Source organism: Helianthus annuus, chromosome 14, assembly GCF_002127325.2.
Source record: "Helianthus annuus cultivar XRQ/B chromosome 14, HanXRQr2.0-SUNRISE, whole genome shotgun sequence".
Classification (NCBI taxonomy): domain Eukaryota; kingdom Viridiplantae; phylum Streptophyta; class Magnoliopsida; order Asterales; family Asteraceae; genus Helianthus; species Helianthus annuus.
The window spans coordinates 138,354,574-138,372,393 of NC_035446.2; the positions used below are offsets into that span (position 1 = coordinate 138,354,574).

Genomic DNA, 17,820 nt, shown 5'->3' on the forward strand with positions numbered 1-17,820 from the left:
CCTGACTGTAGATCGATTTGATAGTTTCAAACATTTTTCCTCCTAAACCGGTTTATAACCCGAACTGTTTTTTTTTTATTGTCAATGTCTATTTTGGTGGTCAACTTTGTTTATTTTTATAATTTCCCCTTTTTTATTTCCTTAATAGATGTCACATACTCTCCTCTAGTTATGTTAAACGTAACAATTTACGCTGATGAGGCTAAAGTTTAACCATCATAAAAACTATTAAGTTCCTTTACAAACATCACGCCGTAGAGAATCCTCGTTAAAGTATTCTTCTTACATATACTTGTTCTCATGATGAAAGTTGGTCATAGGAAGAAGTCCTCTCTTTAATTGTGGTGATGCTAACAGTGATCTGTTTTGTAGTAATCCGGCTAGCTAGAGGTGTTTGAGGCTTATATTTGTTGAGCATCTACCCAGCCAGGACCAATTCGTGACGGGAATTTGCCTCAACCGTCTAAATCACCATTTTCATCTTTCGATCTCACACATTGGATAATCTCCAATCATGTTTAAACTAACCCTTAAGATTGCTACAAGTTTAAAGCCACTAGTATAAGGCAAGGGTAAGTGAGTCCCGTTTATATAAATTAAACCTTTTTTAAAGTATACTCTCATAATTTAAAAGTATCGGGTATTTATGCCAAAGTTTAAAGAAGTGACCAATTAGATGTTATAGCTTAAACACAATTATTATATACACATTTGTATTTTTTATGTATTTTGCAAAATTTATAGCATTAATATGCAAAAAATGGAATAGTTTTTCCAGGTTAAACTATCTATGTTTGTGTCAACCTGCAAAGTCACGTGTTGTGTTGTGTTCGGGTTCATGTTTATGACGCAATTTTCGGGTTTGTATAAAGTTTTCGAGTTTGTGCCCGGTTCACCCGCAAGTCCAACCCATTTTGCATCTTAGTAAAAGAATGCAACAAACTAAAAGAGGGACACAACTTGTCGCATCCTTTGAACAAGTACAAGACACTGTACATATAATAACAAGATATCATTCCGCGTCACCACAAAACTTTAAGTATGGACTAAAAATCCACTTAACTTATCAAATGTAGGTTTAATTTATATAAGTGTAACTGTAAACAACACTACAACTTCAACTACTCTACAAGATAAAAACATTTGAAACATCAGTGTGACCAGATTTTGAAGATGAATGCGCAAAATCTTCAAGGGCTTTTCAAACAAACACAAAGAAAACCGCCAAACACGTTGACATTATAGTAAACAAAGAGAACCTTAAACGAGAGCTGGCGTTTGGAAGATACGGGTATGCATCAGGCGGTGGCATCACACAGTTATCACCGTTAAAATATATTCTTCGCGGAAAAGCCCAACCCTTTTCAAACGTGAAAGTCGATTTATCTTTACGGAATAGCAACTCCGACTGCACATTCCCCAACGGTCCAGCTTGATTCAGAAAATCGTTATAAAACTTAACCCCCCATAGCATAGCAGTATCATCTGAAAACATTTACAAAAATACGTTTAAACTAGCATTGTAACGGGTCATGAAATGATTTATAAGAATCCGAACTTACTTATAGAAGAATAAGGAGTCAACGGTTTGTAATTGAAACTGAAAATTTGAGTAAGGTTATCAAAGTTGGGGTGTTGAACGACTAAATTCCACTGGGAGTAATTCATCCTGTAGTTAAAATTTGTAATGGTGACCTTCACACGCCAATATTCCTTGTAATTAAGCTTCACGTGCCAGTGAACTCGAATCGGACACATGTGTTTTGTGCATTGAACCAGAGGTGTCAGGGTGTTTTTACCGGGGCCGTTCACGACCGAAGCTAGATACGGTGAGTGTGCGCTGCAAAAACAATTAACCCATTAATTGATTGCAATTACAAAAGCAAAGACCCAAAATAAATAAACGAAAGGGTAAAATGCCATTTGCGTCCCTGAGGTTTGGCCAGTTTTGCGACTTTCGTCCAAAGGTTTGTTTTTTCGCATCTGGATCCAAAAGGTTTGAAATCTTGCCATTTTCATCCGGCTCGTTAACTCCATCCATTTTTCTCTATTGATGCAGGGTTTTTTTTTTTTTGTCTTTTTGTTCACTTAAAGGGCAATTCAGTCTTTTTCACTTTATGTACAAGCATTTAGCATAATGTACAAGTATTCAAAAGACTGAATTGCCCTTTAAGTGAACAAAAACGACAAAAATACGCCTGACTTAACAAAGAAAAACGGATGGAGTTAACGAGCCGGATGAAAATGGCAAGCTTTCAAACCTTTTGGATCCAGATGCGAGAAAACAAACCTTTGGACGAAAGTCGCAAAACTGGCCAAACCTCAGGGACACAAGTGGCATTTTACTCTATACGAAAACGAAACCTTACTCTACACAACTTCCAGGGTGAGTAATATTATTTTGGCATCCACATGTGCACGTAGGGCAGGGTACGATTGTCTCATTGTAGAAAGAAGATAAAGATACACAGCAAGTGGGAGTTTTCTGAGCCAAAAATTGTGAATATGTACATGTAACGTTCCATGTCACTGGCATAAAAAGATTACGGCATTAGACAGACAATTGTTTAACAGTTTAAGATAGTATACTTAAATAATTTACGAGCTTTGTATACTTACTCATAGCTTGGGTTACTCTTCTTCCGTCTGGAGTAATGAACTTCGTTGGTTTACCAACTACAGCCGGTCCACAGGTGTAGCCAGGGCCCGGTGCAAGCAAGGTGAAGTTCTTGGGTGGTTTGACCGTTTTATTGGTGGTTCCGGCTGCACCAACGCTAACCTGGAATGAGCTGGCATAATTGTTGGGATCTTGGGCCCACGAGTTAATAACACCTCCTTTACAGCAATTTGCAATTTGCTGATTGTAAGGGGTCCCGGGTAATAGATCGACAACCGTTGGGGTTTTCTTGCAGCAATGTGGTTGTGCACTTTTGTATTTTGAACAGTCTCCTTGCTCGGTGGTTTGACTACCCATCATGGACCATATTACCTCTTTCTTAGCCCAGGTCCAACCCAAGGTCCACCCTGGAGGTGAAATGTGACGGTACTGTTGGAAGTTGTACATCGTAACAACGGCCTGTGAAACAAAAATCAAATTTATTTGAGTAGATATTAGCAACATCAAGTAAGCAGATAAGCATTAGTGGTTTGCTTCTATCGACTATCCATACACTCAAAAGTCAAAACTGTCCAATTGTTGTTGTATCAAAACAATGCAAGAAGCAGATAATTAGTTTTGATACTTACAACATAGCCATCAGGGGTCCAACTAATAATATCCCACTTGATTGTAATGTTGCCATTTGGGTCAAGTGCATCATAGGCTTCTGCAAATTAACAAAAAAATGGAAATTCATGTTATGATGCATGCAACACATGATCTAAATTATATAAAATTATACAAAAAGAAAAGTAATCATAAATCAACAATTTGCTAGGAACCTCAAGAAGCAGCCCATATGAAGACTTAATGATCAAGTCAAACACAGATATACCAGGAGAAAGCTTTTCATTCTACAGTAATTTTTAGATAACTCAATACCCAAATTGTTATATTAATATATTAATTTATAATAAAATTAACTGATCTTTGTCTACAAAGCACTTTGCATAGTACAAATTACAGACCACTAAAGGAAATGGCAAATCCATTAAAGAAAATGAGATCTCAAACAGTTGCCACAAAATATCTCAGGGCAGGGCCTGAGAGCTTCATAGCAATGGTGAGTCGGTCGATTCGGGATCTTGATTACCAAACACACACTAAATAAAGATTCTGGATCTTGATTACCAATTTGCATACAATTCTCAGCCTTCCATGTAACAAATTATATCACAAAACTGATTTGATCATTGAAATCTCACAGACCCATCATCCAATTCATCTATTAATCAATAAAGATCGAATCTTTTTTATTCTGCAAAACCTAAAAACTAATCTGGTGACCGACCCACTAATCAAGTAATCAGCTTTCCCAGAAATCTGATAAAATCTCCTACACCCATTAGTCAACTGAACCATTGAAGTACAAATCTTGATTACCAAAAGTCAAAATCAATGAAATTAAGCAAAAGTAGAAACTAAATTGATTATACAAATGCAGAGAGTATTCAAACCTGTGCAAGTGAAACTCAATGAAGAAAGCAAGATGGCGAGAACAATGGTTGAAACTGACAAGCGAGTGAGAGATCTGAAGCAGTAATCCATTACTTGCTTCCAAGATTTACTAGTTTGAGTGTGTGTGTGTGTGTGAGAGAGAGAGAGAGAGAAAGAGAGAGAGAGAGAGAGAGGATTGGAGCGGTCCTCTAAAACACAAAACCGTGATTTGGTTGTTATTAAAAGAAAAGGTCTACAGTTAATTTCACACACATCTCTGTTGATATTTAAAAATGCGTTTTTTTTTTTTTTTTTTTTTTTTTTTTTTTTTTGTGAAATTTATACATCTTTGCGTCAAACATACGATGTCCTTTCTCTTGGAGCAAGTAAACATGACTTTAGAGCAATTATTATCAATCTATTAAACCTAAGGACGCACGGTATGGGGTTCGTCCCCCTCAAGTCCTGCTCCGGAGTCACTGCCCCCCAGCCGGCGTCTTGAACATCCTCAAAGGGACGATGGCGACGCCCCTCCCCTCTCTCATACACCTATACATACAACTTGTATATATACATTTTAGGTCCATCCCCCCATTTCCTCACCTCCATCCTCACACCTGATCTACGTGGCGCCTATGTGGCGGATCATCCTCCAAGGGAGGACCATCACCATACCGCATAGCCTAAATTAAAATGTTGTCATGTGAATTAAAATGTTGTCTACATTGTCTAGGTAGGGTGTGTCTGGCCTTTCGCCAATGAATTTGTCCAGATAACCAAGCTTGTATGGTATTCATTGGCCAATTAAAAAAATATATATGAAATTTATTATTTACATTAGACAATAACTACTACACATGTACATTAAAATTATATATGATTATAATCTTTGTAAATATCCGGATTTTGTGTAAAATTAAGACATTGGGGTCCGTCCATCAAGCATGATGGGATCAAATCGGGGTTGACGAACCTGTGCCTAGATGGGAGAAGGAAGGAGAATTTCTTGTTCGTGTGAGATGAGTTAGAACACTGTAGCAAGTGGTTTAAGTGTGTTTGGGTTCACACGAGTTGGGATGATGCATCATGCTATAATTGGTGGGTGGGTTCAGAAGGGCTTCCCTATATTTTTTTCTACATCTTAGGCTATCGGGTGTGGGGGTCGGTTCCGGGCCGTCGAGCCCTGTTGAGCTCCGTCCACACCGCCCCTATCCGGATCGTCCCGTCTTCAACGTCCTCCGCTTGCCGGGTTCGACGGGCCTATCCAACACACACAAACATATATACATACGTATGTATATATAAAGAGGCTAATTACCACACCCCTAACCCATCCCTTTGGGCTCATCCCCCACACCCGATGACATGGTCGTCTACGTGACAGATCATCATCAAAGGACTACTCTTCTTCACACCCTTTAGCCATAAAAGAACAAAAGTTTTATATTAAAATTAATCATGTTAATCACATATAAATGAATTAAGAAACCATTACAAGGGTAATAAAAGAAAATTAGAGCGAAAAACAATCATTACCGATTCACTGCCCTCTTAACTAGCAGAGTTTATTTGAAGACCAGTTTATTTAGAAACTTGACTCGAGTTCAATCTTAAAAACTATCAGAATTATATATATATATATATATATATATATATATATATATATATATATATATATATATATATATATATTAATTAAGAGTTAACTGCCATTTCCGTCCCTGTGGTTTGGTCACTTTGGCCATTTCAGCCCATTTTTCAAAAATGCGCCATTTTCCTCCCCGATGTTCTGGAAAGGTGCCATTTCAGTCCAAAAATCATAACCCAGTTAAGTCAGTTAGTAAATAAGGACTGATTGTGTAAATTTGTAACATAAAGGACTGATTATGTAAATTTGTAACACCACCACCACTAGCCCTGCCACCACCACCACTCCGCTGCCACCACCGCCACCACCGCCACCACAGCCACCACCGCCACCACAGCCACTGCCACCACCACCGCCACCACAGCCACGGTCACCGGAACCTGCAACTTCACCGGAACCTGCAACTTCATCCGAATTCAGGCAAATCGACCACTTCCATCGTCTGCATCCTCCATTGATGTTGGTTCCACAAAACGACTGATGTTTCATTGATGTTGGTTCCACAAACTTAATTATTGTTTACAAGGGATGCTTACAACCGATCGATAGGAGTATTGTCTTCGCCATCATCAGCAGTTCGGTATATAAAGAACTCAAATTTCCAAGTTAGCTTTTGCCTTTTATATAATGCACTATCCGGCCATTTTCACCAAAGAATAAAAAACAACTGTTTAGATATTCAGGCAACTGTCATTGGGCTCGTGGCATTTGCAATTAATGTGAACTACAAGCCATAGTTCATCGTTGTATAATGTCCTGTAGTCTTGCTTATCGATCAACCTTAGCTGAGGTTCTTACCAAAACATAATGTTGTCACCAACAAGAAAGAAAACAAATTATTTGTGTGAGGATCCAATCCAAAGAAAGCAGCCACATCAATCATCATCGACCTTCATCATCATCATCATCAGATTTTCGATACGTTTCGGACTGATTTAGATCCGTTTCAAATCAAAGTTTGTTCATTTTGATCAGGTTCGGTGAAAACGAAAACGAATTCGGATTGATTTCGGACTAAATCGAATGATTTTTTGGTTGAATTTCAGTCCGCAGAATCTGCAGAGGTGTTCGGTCATTGCTGATTATTAGCCGTATAAACAAATCTGCTGTCATTGAACAATCTGCTGAACAGGAAACATATCTGCTGTCGTTATATAATTCGTTCAGAACAGATTTGCAGAATTATTAGCCGTATAAATCTATTTGTTCTGCTGATCTGCATCCGAAAAACCCATTCGCTGCTGAATTACATCCGCATAATCATTAAAATCGCGATGATGATGATGAAGATCGCGATGATGATGATGATGAAGGTCGATGATGATCGATGATGATGATAACAGATGATGACGATGATGACGTTGATGGTGGTGGTTCCGGCGGCGGTGGTGACCACCGGAGCTCCGGTTCCGGCGGCGGTGTGTATACATTATATATATATATATATTATATTTTATAATTATATTAATATTTATACATTTTACTTAAATGGTCCTTTATGTTACAAATTTACACAATCAGTCCTTATTTACTAACTGACTTAACTGGGTTATGATTTTTGGACTGAAATGGCACCTTTCCAGAACGTCGGGGAGGAAAATGGCGCATTTTTGAAAAATGGACTGAAATGGCCAAAGTGACTAAACCACAGGGACGAAAATGGCATTTAACTCATTAATTAATTATATATCAATAATAAAAGCTAATGAATAGTGTTTTAAAGATTATATATAGTTTTCTTAATAATTTTATTATTTTAATATTATAATAATAGATAATTATTTTCTTTACTTTTTAAGTTGGATAAGCTTGTTGTCAACTGATACTGGTATCGAAAATACCGGTATGGTCTGGTTCGTTATCAGTGCATGAAGGTAAAAATCGGCACCAACCTGGTACAGAAAACACAAAAAGTCGGTACCGAATTGATTTTGAATTTTTTTTTTTAGTTCGGGAAATTTGGTACTGCTATCCGGATCATTTGCTCATCCTTAATCATGGTTACTGTACGAACAACAATGGTATCATACAACTTTTTTTTTGGTTGATTTTCTTCAACTTTTAACGATTTTTTTTTAGTTTCAAGGTTAGGGATGAGCTCGGTGCCAACCGTTACCGAACCGGTACTGGTACCGAAAATACCGTTACGGTACCAGTATATGAAAGTAAAAACTGGTACCAGGAACGCCAAAAGTCGGTACCAAATTGGTACTTAGGATCTTTCGGTTCGGGAAATTCAGTACCTGAAGAAACACTAGATAAATGGTCGGAACCGAGATATCTAGGGGGTTTGAATCCGCATAAAAGGTTAGCTCACACTCGATTGATTCAGTTGCAGCCGAGTTTAGGGATGGCAATGGGTCGGGTTTGGCACGGGTTTAGGTAATCCCAAACCCAAACCCGATTAGATAAGCTTGTCCCAAACCCGTCCCAAAACCCGTCGGGTTTCTAGCGGGTAAATACCCATCGGGTATCGGGTATACCCACGGGTTTCGGGTAAACCCGTTAATTTAAAAAGATTACTCGTTGGGTATACTCATCTCAAAACTCATTGGGTATCTATCGGGTAACTACTAACCGATTACATTTTGTAATGTTATTATAAAAACATATATCAAATAACTACAAATGTATACGGAATAGAATACCTATATGTGTAAAAAAGGGATGTATCATATATATACATATTAATAATATAAAAGAAATTATATCGGGTATACAATCGGGTAAACGGGTACACTTTATCGGGTAATTGGGTCGGGTAAACGGGTATATTACTAAATCCCAAACCCGTCCCAAACCCGTCCCAAACCCGATTAACCGACCCCAAACCCGTCCCAAATGTGTCGGGTTTCGGGTTTACCCATCGGGTTCGGGTTTGATTGCCATCCCTAGCCGAGTTCCTTCTCCGGTGATTCTGCAAAACAGAGCACCGTTAGCCTCGTCAAGGGGAGAAGAGGGTTCTCTCCTTGACCCGACTCCGGTGTGAGAATAAGTATTGGTAACGGAGAAGATGAGTATTTTAGTAGTGAAATGTGATCTAAGTTTATACCTGAAGAGTTCTCCTATTTATAACCGGGAGTTTGGGAGGGAAAATCTGTTATTGAAAAGATAACGGAAGATGCTAACGCCGTAGCGGTTATATTTCCTTCCGTTAAGTCCTTTTAATCTTCGTTAAGTTGCTTTGATCCTGATGTGAATGCACACGGATCGTGACTTGATCTATGGTTGGGGAATTGCCACGTGGAAGGTGGTTTAAGTGGAGATCATTCTCCAATTACATGCTATCGTTGTGATTTCAGGACGTTTGTGGTAATGACACGTGTCCAGACGGTTATAACCGTCTGGGTGGTGCACGATCATATTCCTTCTAGAAGATTACTGCTGTAATCTGGTGTGACACCTTACAGTGTGCATACAGCTGCATAAATCCCAAGTCTGGGTAAAATGGTATCCAAGTTTGGATATTTGGGCGGAAGTATTGCTCTTAGGGTTTTTAACCCTTTGCCAATGGAAGGCGGCGCAAGGATTTTATGCTTTCCTTTAGGCGCGCGACTATCGCTTGTTGATCTCTTCCTCCCTTTTGTAAGACCAATGCGCGGCCGCGCAAGGTTAAAAGGTTGAAAGGCCAGTTGGTGGTATGGTCTCATATCCTTTTTATGAGGTTTTTGGGACCTTACCCCTTCAAGTCCCCCCAGTCTAGTGTTGTACTTATGCGAATAAGTGGAGCACTGGACTTAGGAGAGAGAAATGTCTTTTCTGGGCGCGAAAAAATGAGAAATCTTTTGTGAGAAGATTTAATTTTGTTTTGAAGATTTTGGAAATCTTTTGACTTAATGGGATGGTACAGCTAGGACTGCAGGTCAGGCTGACACTGCCAGGTATATGCTGCTATCCGTGCTTTTCACGCGCGTGTGCAGACGCGTGTGTACTTTTTCTGCTGTTTTGGGGGACTGTGATACCCGGAAAAATCGTTGTGACGGTTACCGATGCTATTTATTGCGATAAGTATATAGCGTTTGGGTATCCTCCTAGTGCCATCATTGTTTTGTTGAGAAACCTTTCCCCTTCCTTTCTTTCCTTGAAATCCATTATTCCCTTTTTATGTCGATCGGAGAACATCAAGAAGGTTTTGCTGAAGAGATGTCAACTGAAATTCCACCATTGAAGTGGCCTAGAGCGTCTTTTGACGGTTTGGTTCAGAATCTCAAGTTTCCAGAAAGCTGGGGTGCTCTGTACCCTGAAGAGGGACAAACAGCGGCAAATGCTCCGGCCGGGTATATTACCCTCTTTTGGGATTTTTTCTGGATGGCAACTTTCGTTTGCCTGTAACGACGTTCTTTCTTGAAATCCTTGCGTTTCACAATATTCATCTTTCTCAACTGCATCCTATTGGTATGGTCAGAGTTCGACATTTTGAGTTTGTGTGTCGGACTATGCATATTGAGCCGACCGTTCCTCGATTTAGGGTTTTTCATCAAATGCATTGTACCCAGGGGTTTTATTCATTTGTTCAAAGAGCTACTACAAAGAAGATTTTGCTTAGTCCTCCGAAATCTTTCCATGATTGGAAACAGAAATTCTTCTTTATCAAGGCCGGAGTGATTCCGGTGAGGATGGTTTTGAGGGGAAAAGAAGATGTTCCTATTGAAACACTCCGGACCCCTTCTGATGAAACTTGGTACCAGGATTTGAAGGAAATTCCTAACATTGCTTTGCCGGAGAAAGCCCTTGTTGGAGCTGGGATGAGTTTGAACTGGAAGATGGATCGGGACGACAAACCTGTGTACACAGAGGGAGGCCATGGTATGGTTTAGGTTCCTCTCTTCTTCTTCTTTTCTCTTTTTTTTTTTTTTGAGTATGTCCTTCTTTTCTTGCAGTTGTTTCGTTGTATGTTGTTGCATAAAAAAGAGAAGGGGGGGGGGGGGGAGAATGGGTACCATTAAGAAAAATCCCGATGAAGAGTTTTGGTATGATCATATTGCGAGGAATTTTTCTCTTCCGCGGGACGCGGATCTGTCTGAACATCCTGCTGCTGGCGTTGGTAAGATTGCGCATACTGTTTGTTTTAACTTTTTATTTGCGCACTTGAGTGAATTGTTCTTTGTGCTTTATAGGCGAGTTGTCAAATTTGGGCGTAGGCCCTGAGAAGAAAAGACGCGCGAGGACTAGTAATGTTGCGCCAAAGAAAGGCGATGCTGAGAAGACTCAATCTTCTAAAGCTAAAAATGTTGAGAAGAAAGGTATGCGCCATTCTTCTGACAAGTGTGATTATGTGGTGGCTTCTGATACTTTGGAGGGTCTTACGCCTGCAGTTACTATTAGGCGACCGAAACCGGAACCGAAAGATTCTGCTGATATTCCTCCATCCAACCCAGATGATCCGATTGATTTGGAATCTAGCCCTGAGCATTTAGTGCAAAGGGGAGCGAGCAAGAGAAAACAAACCGATACTGACGCGGAGGGTCAGCCTCCTAAGAAAGTTCAAGGAAAGAAAATTACCCGAAGGGGGAATCTTGATGCTTTTGTTACGGAATCTGTTCCTGGTAAGTAGCATCTTCCCTTGTTTCCTTTTTATGGATTAGATTCTTACGGATTTTTATTTTTACAGCAGCTCCTGTTGCTCCAACTCCCACAAACTTGCAATCTGTGGTGAATGAAGAACTTCCCCTCCGCATGCTTCTGCAGCTGTCCAGTTGAACGCTACAGAAGGTGCAGATGATGATGCGGAGAAGTCTGTTGAAACCGAGAGGCCTACTGATGCTGGCCTAGGTATGGTGGATGATACTGATAATCCTTCGGCCCCTGAGGTGGTTGCTCAAGACCAAGGGGGAGGGGCAACTGATAAAACTCCTACTCCTTCTCCTTCAGACACTATGCCGGAGCATGCTGAGAGGACGACGGTTGAAGAGCAAGACTCGTCTGCCGGCGTTAGCAAACAATCTCCCATCCGCCCAGAGGAAACTTTGGGAGATTATTACTACCGGAGCTATTCGGAGAAGGATGCTGCTGACCTTCACGGCCCTGTCTGGAATTTGAAGAAAAGAGATACTTTCGCGGACTGGCATGTGTGCCAAGATTGGCTGCAGGGGATATTTCCTCCTGGGGAGATCAAGTTTCAGGAAAACTGATTTTGTGAACAGGTCTATCAGTCTTATGTTGCTGAGACTGCTTCTCATGTTTCTACCACCCACCGTATTGTTCGCGAGTGGTATAATATGCGTAAAGAGCAGAAATCTTTTATGCTGGCTCAGAAGAAATTTTCCAACGATGAGAGACGTCTGGCTCAATTGATGGCTAAATTAAAAGATGATCAAGCCAAGTTTGTGGTTGAGCGCAAGACTGAGGAATGGTCTGTTGCTGGTTGGAAAAGAAAGGCCGAAGCTGAGGCTGCTCTTCTTTCTGAAGAACGAAAAAATTGGAGGAAAATTTGTGAAAAAGATAATGCTGAGAAAGCAAATCTCCGCACCATTATTAGTAATCTCAAAGCCGATGTTGAAAAGCTGAAGAATCAAGATGCGGAGGTTGAAAGATTGAAGAAGGAGAAGGCTGACTTAGAGGCTGCGCTGGCGGAGGCGCGTTCTCATAGGGAACGGAGTGAGCAACGGGAGGTACAAGCTTTAACCACTCTTGCCATTAGAGATAAAGAACTAGAGGAACTTACTGCTTTGGTTTCTGACCAGGAACAACTGAAAAAGGACCTGGAGCTTGCGCGTTCTGAACATGCTGAATCCTCTCGCCGCTTGACTGAGGCTGAAGAGAAACTGGAAAGTTCAGAAACGGCGCGGGTCTCAGCGGAAAGCGAGCTTGAGCCTTTAAAGAACGATATGGCCTGGTTGAAGGATCGTGGGATTGCTTGTGTAAGTTCCTTTCCTTATATATGCGCTTGCTTTTGCTCTTCTTTTTTTTGTTTTACCAATGTCGATTGATTTCATAGGTTGCTGAATCTGTATTGAACTCTAAAGAACTGGATAAGACTGTTGCTGATTTGGTGGTTGCTGCGCGGCGGGATGGTTATGCGCAAGGTTATGCAGAATGCTCCCAACATGTAAATAGTGCGCTGAAGGTTAATTGGGATGATAGCAAGTCTGCTGCTTTTGGCGTAGATACTGCCGCTGCGCTTGCTTCTCTGAAGGCAGAGTTTAATAATTTACAACTTTCCGTTATGGAGTTGATAAATGTGGCGCTGCAGTCGGATGATCCAGTAACGCAGCTTAAAGAAATCTTCCCTGATAAGGATGAAGATTTAGAGTAGGGTGAAATTGTTTTTGAACAATTTGTGCTTCCCCCCTTTTTTGTGTGGGATGTAGATCCTTGTTTGTTACGCTTGTTTGTGTAAAACTCGAAACACTGTCGTGTTTGAATCTTTTCAGGGCGTATTTGTACGCTGAAGGTAATATGTTTCTATTTGTTTGAATGAATTTACAATATTTGCATGAGTACAATTGCTTTTACTTAAGTAAGGCGAATGAAGTTGGTATGAAGCTCATGTGTGAAGCTTATGGTCGTTTGTGAGGTAATCACTGACCGCGTATGGAGCTTATGTTATACTACCATAATGTTTTTGCGCTTACTAAAAAGAAATTGCATGCATTTTGTAAACATAAATAATAGAAACTTTGTAATTTTATTCATGGATAAAGCTCAGAGGCGTTACAAAGTCTTTAATAATTAGATGGAACTTAACTTACTCCCTAATAGTTTCGCCATATTTGATGCTTTTTCCTGCGGGGAACTCTACAGAGTCCCTTAAGTCTTTGCCCGCTTGCTGGAGGTTTCTTCTCCCCGGGTAATCTGCTTTATCTCCTTGCGCATATTCTGGAGTAGATGCGCAAACTCCCCATTTTTGAGGGCTTTCTCTATTTCTGTGCGCAAGGAAATGCAGTTGTTTGTGGTGTGCCCAGTGTCCTTATGATATTCGCAATATTGCGCCAGGTCTTGACCACGTTTACTCTTCATCGGGATTGGCGGTTTGAACTGATAATCCTCGGTACTTAGAACCTCCGTCGGGGTCTTTGTTAGGGGGGTCCACTGCCTCTCCCTATTTTCATGCTTGTTTTCTCTTTGAGCAGAGAGTTTGTTAATTGTTGTGCGAGCATCTTCAGAGGAACGACTTCCGGATGACTCGCGCCATGATTTTTTGAACCTTCTCTCGCCCGTTGCACTTAAATCTGTGGGCCTGCTGTGTGGTGGTGGTGGCCTATTTGTAGTAAGGTTTTTCTCCGTCTGTGCATAAACCTTGGCCGCCGCCATTATCTTTTCCCAACTCTTGGGAAGGCCCTCTGTTCCGGATAATACTTTGACCATGTCGTCACATCTAACCGCGTACTTAAACTGAGCACGGATTAGTTGTTCGTGAACACCACCGATCTCCAACACTTCCTTATTATATCTGGTTATAAAATCCTCCAGATTCTCATCATCTCGACGCCATATGTTCATGACATCGGATGTATCCCGCATGGAACGCCTTTGCTGGCTGAAGTGTGTTAAGAATTTTTGGCGTAGGTCTTTCCATGACTCGATTTGCCCCGTCGGTAGGTTATCAAACCAGATTCCCGCTGGCCCAGTTAATGTTTGAACAAACAGATGACACCAAAGCGGAAGAGTCCAACCGCCAACCAACCCTGCGCTGGTGAAGACTCTCAGATGATCGTCGGGGTCAGTTAACCCATTGAATTGACGTTAGATGGTAATTTTGCCCTCTCTAACGGAGCCAGAGCTATTTCTAGTATAAACTTCGAGTTTTCCGCTGCTTCTGCAGGGCGGTAAACTAAGTCATAATTATGCTCTGCCTCAGGGTTGTAAACCGCTCGAGGCCTGGATTTGTTAGAGTTTGGGTGTAGTCTGTTGAATACGCTGGTGTTTGCACTCAAACGATATGTTTGGTCGGACTCATCGGTGTGGGCATCCCATTGGGAACCCAACCTATCATGAACCGATTGCCTTTGACGAGGCTGTGATTCATGGTGTGGTCTCTGGTAACTGTTTGTACCATCATAAGTTGATTCTTCTCGCTGGGAAGCATGAGCTCTAGATCCCGGCCTTCGTGATTGTGTTACGGGAGCAGTTTGAGCACACAACTGCGTGTACACTGCATTTAATGCCCCTTGTGACCGGACATACCATGATATCGGAGTTTCTCCCGGTGGTAAAATTGATTGAGCGGGATTTGTGGGAAATATCCCTGGAGTAACAGGGTCATTTGCTCCATTAGATTGAACCTCATTATCGTCTGAGGCCTCTTCTTCCATCCCTTCTACTGGTAAATTGTTTCCGACATTTGGTCGAGGACCAGGCTGTCGGTGAGAAGATGAATTTTCTGCCATGTGCAAAAACAGAAAAATGAGATGAACTGAATCGAAACGAGATAGAAACTAGAAAAACTGAGAAAACGGTGGGCGCCAATGAAGAAACACTAGATAAATGGTCGGAACCGAGATATCTAGGGGGTTTGAATCCGCATAAAAGGTTAGCTCACACTCGATTGATTCAGTTGCAGCCGAGTTCCTTCTCCGGTGATTCTGCAGAACAGAGCACCGTTAGCCTCGTCAAGGGGAGAAGAGGGTTCTCTCCTTGACCCGACTCCGGTGTGAGAATAAGTATTGGTAACGGAGAAGATGAGTATTTTAGTAGTGAAATGTGATCTAAGTTTATACCTGAAGAGTTCTCCTATTTATAACCGGGAGTTTGGGAGGGAAAATCTGTTATTGAAAAGATAACAGAAGATGCTAACGCCGTAGCGGTTATATTTCCTTCCGTTAAGTCCTTTTTAATCTTCGTTAAGTTGCTTTGATCCTGATGTGAATGCACACGGATCGTGACTTGATCTATGGTTGGGGAATTGCCACGTTGAAGGTGGTTTAAGTGGAGATCATTCTCCAATTACATGCTATCGTTGTGATTTCAGGACGTTTGTGGTAATGACACATGTCCAGACGGTTATAACCGTCTGGGTGGTGCACGATCATATTCCTTCTAGAAGATTACTGCTGTAATCTGGTGTGACACCTTACAGTGTGCATACAGCTGCATAAATCCCAAGTCTGGGTAAAATGGTATCCAAGTTTGGATATTTGGGCGGAAGTATTGCTCTTAGGGTTTTTAACCCTTTGCCAATGGAAGGCGGCGCAAGGATTTTATGCTTTCCTTTAGGCGCGCGACTATCGCTTGTTGATCTCTTCCTCCCTTTTGTAAGACCAATGCGCGGCCGCGCAAGGTTAAAAGGTTGAAAGGCCAGTTGGTGGTGTGGTCTCATATCCTTTTTATGAGGTTTTTGGGACCTTACCCCTTCAGTACCGGTACCCATTACCATTTGCTCACCTCTAACCCTGGGTTTCAAACGAACAACATCATTACTATACAACTTTTTTTGTTGATTTTTTTCGGTTATCTTTTAGTGTTTTTTTTTTTTACATTTTCTTTTTATTCTTGTTAGCGATTTCACGCACAACACGCTCGTAGTGATTTTAAAATACATGTAAACACAGACTAAATAACAAGAGAAGTTCGTCGCAACGCGGCTTATGTGTTAAACCTAGTGAATATATTTATCAAAAAACTTTTATGTGCGTAATTAAATCAATTTACCGGAATACATTCATTTTGAGAACTACAAGTCTACAACCACATCATGATCGGTCGTAAGGAATCCAGCACTCTTTAGGATATATTTTATTTAAATGGTGATTGATATCCTTGCAAATGGTTTTACAAATATAATACTCATTTTACAAAATAATTAATATATTATTAGTGGTTAAATGCGAAAAAGATCTGTTAAGTATACTAAACAGCCAGAGAAAATAGGTATTTGTTTAAACTTTAATGGGTAGTGTCGGTGGATTTATTAATTAATAAATATTTAAAAGATGGAGCAAATCCAGCTCATCAATGGCGGCGTGGAATTTTTGTCATTCATAAAAACTCATGGCTTGAATCCCGTCACAAGTTCAGTTCAACTCGTGGAATTCCTTAGGACACAGGGTATGGTATAAAGTCTTCTAAGGAATTTATCACGTCAAGTCGGATCTATCTAGACGCTACGTTATATGAGTGGCTTTAAAACCCATGACTTTATAGCCTAATGATATCTTAGTGGTTAGATAAAACTTTGGACCAATAGGTTGTGAGTTCGATTCTCACAAAAGGGGGTTTCCCATATTTATTGGGTTTCCTCCTGAATTGGTGTATAGGCATTATGCCTAGTGGAGATGGATATGATCGGGTGGTTCTGCTGGTGGCACGATAATACTCTAGTGGTCCGTCAGTGATCCAAATTTGCCGTTCAAAAAAAAATATGAGTGACTTTAAAACCTTCCCTTTAACTAGTATGCAATGGTTTAAAGCCCCCATGATAAAAAGATACAATGCCATAAAATGACATAATTTAAATAAAAAATACAATGCCATAATTTAAATTAAAAACAAAAATACAATGTCACTAATATTAGGGTAGGACCATCGTGGTCACCACGATGGTGTTGTCCTTTCCAAGCGGTTGGACATGTCACCCACTCCCAGTGCGTGCAATCAAGACTACCCAACATCCCAGAAAACCTGTGTATTCGTTGATGGGCTTTGTATAAAAGTGGAACGTCGGTAGCGGTTGACATCCTCAAATATCGTCTCCCATATAGAAAGTTAACACCTAACATAATAGTGTTAATAAACTATAAATAATAATAATAATAATAATAATAATAATAATAATAACAACAACAACAACAACAATAAATAATAATAATAATAATAATAATAATAATAATAACAACTATAAATAATAACAATAATAATAAAAATAATAATTACAATAACAATAATAATAATAATAATAATAATAATAATAATAATAATAATAATAATAATAATAATAATAATAATAATACCTTCACATAAATTTTCAAGACAATCACTTTCATACCCCAACCGATGGCGGAATTGTCGGGGCGAGGCACTGAGCGAAACAGATTGTCCAGAAGTTTCCATAACAACTATATTTATCAAATATTTAAAGCAACACGTCCCATACCATGTCATAAATGATAATACAATTATTACAGAAAAGATCTAGTCA

The 17,820-nt window shown here is 40.2% G+C and overlaps 3 protein-coding genes across 3 annotated transcripts; 1 reads left to right on the forward strand and 2 right to left on the reverse strand.

The window, feature by feature from the left end:
- Nucleotides 1-993: 993 nt before the first annotated feature.
- On the reverse strand, nt 994-4,311 carry LOC110903864 (protein COBRA). The gene is made up of 6 exons (XM_022149661.2): nt 4,117-4,311; nt 3,247-3,326; nt 2,620-3,076; nt 2,370-2,529; nt 1,563-1,840; nt 994-1,485 (listed from the first exon to the last, which is right to left on the reverse strand). The coding sequence occupies exons 1-6, from the start codon at nt 4,205-4,207 to the stop codon at nt 1,202-1,204; spliced, it is 1,350 nt and encodes a 449-aa protein (XP_022005353.1). The 5' UTR covers nt 4,208-4,311; the 3' UTR covers nt 994-1,201.
- Nucleotides 4,312-11,962: 7,651 nt separating this feature from the next.
- LOC110907423 (plasminogen-binding group A streptococcal M-like protein PAM) lies at nt 11,963-12,999 on the forward strand. Its single transcript, XM_022152410.1, has 2 exons — nt 11,963-12,604; nt 12,682-12,999. Exons 1-2 carry the CDS (start codon nt 11,963-11,965, stop codon nt 12,997-12,999), a joined length of 960 nt encoding a protein of 319 aa, XP_022008102.1.
- Nucleotides 13,000-13,493: 494 nt separating this feature from the next.
- LOC110907424 lies at nt 13,494-14,207 on the reverse strand. Its single transcript, XM_022152411.1, has one exon. The coding sequence runs from the start codon at nt 14,205-14,207 to the stop codon at nt 13,494-13,496; it is 714 nt and encodes a 237-aa protein (XP_022008103.1).
- Nucleotides 14,208-17,820: the final 3,613 nt, after the last annotated feature.

What these genes read in the sequence shown, in the direction of transcription:
- LOC110903864 (XM_022149661.2), bottom strand. Translation starts at nt 4,207, where the DNA reads ATGGATTACTGCTTCAGATCTCTCACTCGCTTGTCAGTTTCAACCATT. An exon ending in AAGAGTAACCCAAGCTATGA is followed by an intron (nt 2,530 to 2,619) that starts GTAAGTATACAA and finishes TTTTTATGCCAG; the next exon opens with TGACATGGAACGTTACATGT. An exon ending in GACTCCTTATTCTTCTATAA is followed by an intron (nt 1,486 to 1,562) that starts GTAAGTTCGGAT and finishes AAATGTTTTCAG; the next exon opens with ATGATACTGCTATGCTATGG.
- LOC110907424 (XM_022152411.1), bottom strand. Translation starts at nt 14,207, where the DNA reads ATGCGGGATACATCCGATGTCATGAACATATGGCGTCGAGATGATGAG.
- LOC110907423 (XM_022152410.1), top strand. Translation starts at nt 11,963, where the DNA reads ATGCGTAAAGAGCAGAAATCTTTTATGCTGGCTCAGAAGAAATTTTCC. An exon ending in AGGATCGTGGGATTGCTTGT is followed by an intron (nt 12,605 to 12,681) that starts GTAAGTTCCTTT and finishes TTGATTTCATAG; the next exon opens with GTTGCTGAATCTGTATTGAA.